Consider the following 7526-nt stretch of genomic DNA (forward strand, 5'->3'; position numbering starts at 1 on the left):
ATTATATAACCTTTAGTTTATAAAGTGCTTTATCAACATTAACCGGTATTCCAAAGAGAGCTTATTAATCTAACCTTGATTTTCAAGGTATATCTTTTAAATATCATTAAAGTCGAGATTGCCATAAAATTTTATCCTTTTTAATAACCTGCTTTTCACCACTTACGATGGTTTTTTGCCATTTTTACTAGTTCAGAACACTAAATGATGGTTTTTTTCTAACACTGAGGAGCATACCGATACAATCATCACAGGGATCTTTTTCTATGAGGGTATGGAGCTTTGGAGCAATGACTCCTCCTATGTGATGCGGATGCACTCCGAAGGTCTCACCTTCTACTCTGTCACACACTTCGATGACTAGCACCCCTCCCAGTATTGGATAATCCCCTTCTTAGATTTCAACACACAAATGAATGTAGCCAGCAACCCCTTCGACCTCAACATGGCTCTCACCTCACCCTCTTGCCCAATTGGCTATCTATCCAAGAGTATTCTGATATGAGTAGAAATATCTTATTTGTGATGCATGTAGGAATTCTCATCCAGGCCACAATTCAATTCTTGAAGCCACAAAGCTTGAGGTATTTGATTCTTTACTACAATTACAAATGCTTTTTGTTTTCCTACCCAAATCCTATCTCCTCTCTTCACCCCGATTAGTGAGCAAAGACTTTATAGGCATATCTAAAAAAATCAAATCTCTTCTCCATCCTTGAACCAATGGACCTGGCAGCTTCTTTGATTCTCTTCGTGAAGTTTTTAGTCAATGGGATGGCATGGAGGGCCCCACCTTCCACACTACCAATGACTTCATGATGATCTTCCTGTGGGTCTAGTTGATATTTTTGGTCGAGGAGGAATTTCTTATGGGGCTAACATCGGTGAGATCTTGATCACCATGCAAGACGATCTGTGGAGTGTCTAGAACTTGAGGAGAACTTGAGAGACCACAGTTGGATCAATCCAACACCAATATCTACTTATCATGACTGCGAGGGGTAGTCAACACATTAAAATTTTGAGTCACCCATCAACAAATTGTGACTGCTCTTACACATCATCCTAGATGAAACAATATTTAAAAAATAACTTTTAATTTAGATCTGAGAATAAACACACCCTACCTGTTAATTTTAAAACAGTGTATAAAATTACCCCTGCTATAAATATATTTTTGTAAGTCTTGAGAATTAAAATACCCCTCATTTTGAACTCTCATAGTATACTTACATTTCCTAGATGGACCCCCCGAGGTTTAAGTTGGGAAATCTATTTGTCAATACGCACATTCCCTTGCATCTTGGACCATGGCCTTACAATCTTAGAGCGAGAATGGGATCCCTTTTCTATGGATTGGAAAGGATCAAATGATGACATGTGTCCTTTTTCTCACCTATTGGACATATGAAACAATGCCATGTGTCCTCTCACCTAACCATCCCTAGTTCTTGCAATTCCACATGGTGGGATGGGAACATAGAAATACATTTTAAATACCAATGGGACAACCTTTACCCTTCACATCCTATTTCCTCGTATGTCTTAAGACTCTTAGATTCTATCTCGATTAGTGCTTTGATACTATGTTATACACATGCCGATGGACCACCGTTTTAGCAGGAAACACAATGCATATCCACGGGCTAAAGAACCTCAAGCTTTGACTCGACATTACATAGTAGGATGGAAATGTTGATCATTGCTGATTGCCACTTCGAATGGAAAGACACAAGAAAATTATACTTCGAGCCCTAGGCGTTCTCCTCGAGTTCCCACTAGGGATCTCGAGTTTAAACCAACCAACGGACAGTGCCGAACAAGTTCCTGTCGATCTCGCAACTGCGCATCTATCAACCTCTTGCCAGATCGTCTGTCAGCTTGGACTTTTTCTCTTCCCGAGTTCCCGTTAATGGCACAACAACAGAATCCAACTGTGGTTGGCAAGCTGGCTTTTGATCAGGGCCAGACCGGACGTTTCCTTGACTGGCTATATCACAGGTCGCTGCCGATCCTTCCTGATACGTGTCAGGAGAAAAGCAGTTCGAATCCTCTCCACCTGCAAATCTACGCTCTTCCTTCTTGTGGCGAATGCCACAGGCGTTGCAAAGAGACTGATTAAGAAAACACGGAGATGAAGGTGAGCGAAAGGTCGACCTGTACTCGACTAAAAATAAAACAAGCTGCTCCATGGTTGCTTCTCATAATTAGGGCTGAAATAAGCTTTTTCGAGAGAGGTGACCACCCCAAACCGAAACGAGTGAAGAAGATCAAATCGTTACCTTCGGGCCCTGTGGACCGTTTCTCCATAGCGGCGTCTTCATGGTTTTGCATTGCGCACAGATTCGGATCACGTAGCCCTGCTCATCTTTGCTAACGGCGTTGGTGGTTATCCCTTGATATGCGCGCTCCTCTGTAGTGGATCTTTGGCATTCCAGCTCAACCCCCAATGGCGCAAACCCTATCTGCTTTTGATTTCGGTCGCCTTTACGATAGCACAGCTCGAAACATTTGTAGCTCCCTTGCGAGGTTGAAATACGTTCATAACAATCCGCATCACAAGATCTCCGCGATTGGAAACCATCCACGGACTCCTTGACTTGCTTCTTTGTCGTGCTGTCGGCAATGTGATGAATATATGGCCTGATTTTCTCGCGTTGAACGCCCACAAACGTACGGGTGTTGATTGCCAAACTGTGTCCTAACTCAAGCTCGGTATTTTCTCGTAAGATAGTCATTGCATCGTCGTGCTCGTAGTCCGCCCCAGTGAACGAGCCAGAGAAGGGGCTGATAACCTACCAGAAAAGCACAACATCGGTTAGTTCGGGTCGCTTTGTTGCAAGAGGATGACTCATGCATCCGACACCCCAACCCCAAAAGAGGGGACGAGCTTGTTGCAGAATTTCAAGAAGGACTCGGTCCTAACTAGAAAGCGACCAAAAACAGGATGACCCAATGCAGCAGCATTAATGTATCTCCAAAATGTATTATTCCAGGGTTTGACATACGAGAAGCTCACGTGCAAGAGTCCTTGTGGAATATACCTCCGAAGAACGTTTGCTCGGAAGGGTGAAAACTTCCCTCCAATGATTCAACGCATCGCTGCGATGATCATCACGAGGTAAGAGGCAGTTAGTAGAACAGGAGGCTCTTGAGGGTGACCGTGTGTGAGTGTCCTTAACATCGCCGTTTGCAGCCACGTCTAGAACGGGTCTCTCAGCGTTGATTTTAGGGCATCTAATTGAAGAAGGTGATTGCCGCTGTGGCGAGGAATGCTCTCCACGAGACAACGTTGGAGAAGCCGGGAGATATTGTTGGGAGGGCACTCGTTCGACCGTATCAGACTCCGTGTTGGGGGTTGCCCTGCCAAGATGTAAGGTACAGTCGACCTGTGAGTCCGGGGGTTCGGAACCCTCTATGCAGCGTAAGAAGTCATACTCGCGTATTTCTTGAGGGGCGATGTAACAGCCCGTCAAATCGGACGCACGATCTGCACAGCCCGCCGTTGTAGTGGAGTCGTCCTTGAAGTAGTCGTGGCTGCACTGAAAAAGCTGGCTATTCAGAAAATCTCCGGATTGAGCCAACGTGTCCTCGAGGGGAGAGGAGGCTGGTGCAGCGGGAGATGGAGGGGACGTAAGTGGGTAAAGCCGAGGAATGCCAGTGAAGAGAGAGGAGGAGGAGGAGCGGTGCGGGGGTGGAGGAAGAGCGAGGGAGAAGGAGGGGGCATCGAGGAGGCGCGGGGAGGAGGAGGTGTGGTGGTGGTGAAACATAGTAGGTGAGTGAAAGAGTGGGCAGGAAGGAGGGGAGGAGGAGAAGGAGCATGATGAGGGAGGGGGCGCCTAGATTCGACCTAGAAGTAGTGGTAGTAGAAGAAGAAGTCCGAAGAACAAGAAGAAGAAGAAGAAGAAGAGAAGGTTCAAGGGAAGGCTGCGGCTCTGTGAGTGGTTGGTTGAAATTGAAATGTGAAAGGTGAATCTTAGGTGATAGATAGATTGCGGGGAGGACGAAGGCTAATTAGTATGTTAATATGTCAGGCAGAAAAATTAAGAAGTCGGCGGCGCTTCCCCCTCCTCGATTCTTGTACTCTTATTAAACCCTAAACCCTTCTTTGTTCTTTCTCTTTTATCGGCCATCTTTTATCACAACTTCACAAGCTGCCTTTTGGGACTTGTAACTTCTCCAGCCATCAGTACTCCTGCAGGCCTCCCCCTCCTGGATCCCCTGGGCCTGGAGCTGGGACGTTACTCTGCCGCCTGCGCTGACCTGTAGACAGTAGTCCTGTACCACGGCAGATAGCTCCCCGGCGCCTCGTTCATCGCAGCAACGTTTCACCTGCTGTCGTCCTCGTTTTTACTGTATGGTGCTCGTTTTTATTGCCCTGTCGACGCGACCCATACCGCAAGTTTGGACTTCCAATCACTGATGATTGATTATAGCTATTCGCTCACTTCAATTTCGACCCTAGTGCCTGCCGGTTTGCTTGGTGAATTTTGACTCACGTCCATTTTCTCACCAGAGCTCGCGACTCGCGAGAAAGGGCTCGACTGTTGCAACGATTGGGCAATGGGCCTCTACGCCGGCTGCTCTTCCCAGTTGAAGTTGAAGTTCCCACTGCTCAGCACCACAGCCCATGGGCAGTGGGGACCACAAGAGAGGCATTGTAAATCATCCTCATGGATCCTCTCCCAGTCCACTGTCCTCGCGAATCCCGCTGAAACATTCCCTCCCACAAGACTCCCAGACTTTGTGAAGTTGTGAAGTTACGCTCCATTCGAGTAATTATTAATCACATGGATTTATGTAAAATGTCCACTAGCCGCTAGCCATTGCCGGGTTCTTGCAATCAAAGCACCGGTTGCACAAGAAATGCGGGCTATAATAGTTACTTCTAATGGCGCAACCTTCCTCCAAGCTCCCGGCTGCCGAAGGGCGGCCCTGTGCCAGCACCCATGAAAGCAAGGTCTCCGACTGGCTCTCCAGCCGCGAAATGGGCAAAAGATGATCAAGGCTCGAGAGCTTCCGACATGCAAGAGGAGGACTCCGAAGACAACATGGACCTTGTGGAGGACAATGGACACACCCTTCAAGCTTTGTTAGAGGAAATATCTAGTGGCCTGGGGAAGATCGTTCTGGGGGTGCCAGAAGATGCCGTGGTGTTCAAGGCATCGGTCTCTGCGATTCTACGAGAATACATCGAACTCCGTGAGAAGGGGCTTTTCGTGTATTTCATAGGGAAGACCTACTCAAACCTGGAGAGATGGAGAGCAAGCCCCAACATGCGGAGATATGGCATCGTGTCCATCACATACGTTGGCAAGGGCTTCTACCTACTGCGACTACACTCGACCGAGCTGGTGGAGGAAGTTTTGGACAGGGGGAGCATCCCATTTTATGGCTTAATTGCTGTGGCCTATCACGCTAATTTCGTCCCAGCCACAGAGTTGCAGAATGTATGCTCGGTCTGGGTCACGTTCCCTGCTCTCCCATTCATGCTCAGACCAGTGGTTCGAGAAGTTGCTAGAGAACTCGGTCAGGTCATTTTTGCTCCCCCCCCGCACTCAGTGGAGACCAACCCAGTCCCGAGGGTGTGTATCCTTTGGGATATCACCCAGAAACCACCGGAAGTGGTGGAATTGGACACGGGTGACTTCGAATCTGTGCGAATTTGTGTTCGATATTGCCCCTTTCCTAATGCATGTTTTGCATGCAAGGAGATCGATCATTTCACTTGACAATGCCCGAGGAGAAACACTCAGGAAAAGAAGGAGAAGCAACAGGAGGAGAATCGACGGACGGGCATGCAGGTGGAGAAGAAGCTTGAGCCGATTGCCCAAGCTACGGAGGAACTTGCCCCCATGGAGACACCGCTGGAGGCCCGCATCATGGAAAAAGCTCCCCAGAAACCTCCTACAGTCTCGAGGACAGCATAGCCCAAGAAGTCGCCCCCACTCAGCCCCTCTACTACAACAAACCAGATGGTGTTGCCTCAGAGATTGGGACTGTCGGAAGACAACATGCGTAGCTTCAGGAAAAACTCTCAGAAGGAGATCGCTGCAACAAAGTCCAATGGCAAGAAGACCAAGGTCAAAAGACAGAATTATTTTGATGTATTGGGGTCCTCCAACGTCTCGATTGATCATGCTGGTTAAGATGTTGTCATGGAATATGCATGGGCTCGGCCGAAGAGCCAAGAGATGGGTGTTGGCAGAAAAAATCAGGCAGTGGAAAGTTAACATTGTTTGTTTGCAGTAGATAAAACTGTGTGAGGAGGAGGCTTCGTTCTTAGCGGCCCTCTTCAAGGGCTTTGGTGTTTTCTTTTCATTCAAGAAGAAAGGAGCTGGGGGCTCTGCGATCCTCTGCAGCAAGGAGCTACGGGCAGCCAAAGTGCTTGCTCACCTAGTTGGTTCAGCAGTTGGCATCCGCATTGAAGCTGAAGGGGAGCCCCTAGACATAGTATCGCTTTATATTCCCACAGACGTAAGGGAATGTGAGGACTTCTAGGAATGGTTGGGTGAACATGACCTGGGTGCACAGTTCGTGGTTGTGGGAGACTTTAATCATGCTGAAACTCGGAGCAAAGCTTAGGCGACGATGGAGGAGCGGAATGCCATGGTGGAGTCTCGCCATCTAGGCATGCCTCTATTGGTTCAGCAGTGGTGCCTCTTGGGTATGCCTGCCTTGGGAGGGAATGGTGGATCGGTCTTAGACCGTGTCCGACCACATGCCCTGTCTCATCTCCTTTGTGGTTGGCAGTAAACCATTGAAGAAAGGGAAGCAAATTTTTAAGCTTAATACCTCGCTCCTTGACGAACTCAACTGCAAGAGTATGGTGGATGCTTGGAAGCAAAGTGCAGGGGGGGAGCTTGACCCGATTGTTGCGTTTGACAAAGAAATAGCTGCTATTATCCGCACAGCAAGGGAGCTAGGGAAAGCACGTGCCAGGAATACAAGGGTCATGGACTCGAATGCAAGGGAGAAGCTAAGAGCTTTGAGGCAGCGGGACACATTGGATGCTCAGGAACTGAAGGAGGTGCAACACTGTGAAGCCACCTTTAAGCAGGTGGAATTGCAAAAGGCAGAAGGGGCGAGGATCCGCGGTCCTCAACTAGATGGCTAGCGCTAGGGGATGCTCCCTCTTCTTTTTTTTTCAGAACTCTAAAAACAAACAAAGCAAGGGACAACATATGCTGGATCAAAGACTAGGATGATCACTGGCTTACAGAGCAGGATGATATCACTCATCAAATCACATCCTCCCTCGAGGCTATTTTGGGGGCGGCAGAATGCAAGACAAGAGGCAAGCTGGAAGCAAGGCAAATGTTGATTGAATGCATAGACCAGAAAGTCACAGAGGATGATATGCAGGCACTTGGTCGGCCATTTATAGTTGAGGAGGTAGACGCAACACTTCTCCATTTGAAGAAGAACAAAGCTCCAGGCTCGGATGGCCTGTCATCTGAAGTATACCTAGCTCTTTGGGACACTATTAGAGGTTCAGAATGGCCAATGCTGCATGGGAAAGGGAA

General features: G+C 48.0%; 1 protein-coding gene across 1 annotated transcript; it reads right to left on the minus strand.

Annotated features, from left to right (window-relative positions):
- Positions 1-1701: 1701 nt before the first annotated feature.
- Positions 1702-3915, minus strand: LOC147898050 (uncharacterized). The gene is made up of 3 exons (XM_087379883.1): positions 3045-3915; positions 2283-2795; positions 1702-2114 (listed from the first exon to the last, which is right to left on the minus strand). Exons 1-3 carry the CDS (start codon positions 3768-3770, stop codon positions 1854-1856), a joined length of 1500 nt encoding a protein of 499 aa, XP_087236009.1. The 5' UTR covers positions 3771-3915; the 3' UTR covers positions 1702-1853.
- Between the last annotated feature and the right edge of the window lie 3611 nt (positions 3916-7526).

This window comes from Dipteris shenzhenensis, chromosome 9 (genome assembly GCF_047967505.1).
Source record: "Dipteris shenzhenensis isolate YYH24624 ecotype China chromosome 9, Dip_SZ_1.0, whole genome shotgun sequence".
NCBI classification, from domain to species: Eukaryota; Viridiplantae; Streptophyta; class Polypodiopsida; order Gleicheniales; family Dipteridaceae; genus Dipteris; species Dipteris shenzhenensis.

Coding starts and splice junctions, on each gene's coding strand:
- LOC147898050 (XM_087379883.1), bottom strand. CDS start 3,770: ATGTTTCACCACCACCACACCTCCTCCTCCCCGCGCCTCCTCGATGCC. Junction 2,796..3,044: donor CGAGCAAACGTTCTTCGGAG/GTATATTCCACA, acceptor CTTTTCTGGTAG/GTTATCAGCCCCTTCTCTGG. Junction 2,115..2,282: donor ACGGTCCACAGGGCCCGAAG/GTAACGATTTGA, acceptor TTTCTTAATCAG/TCTCTTTGCAACGCCTGTGG.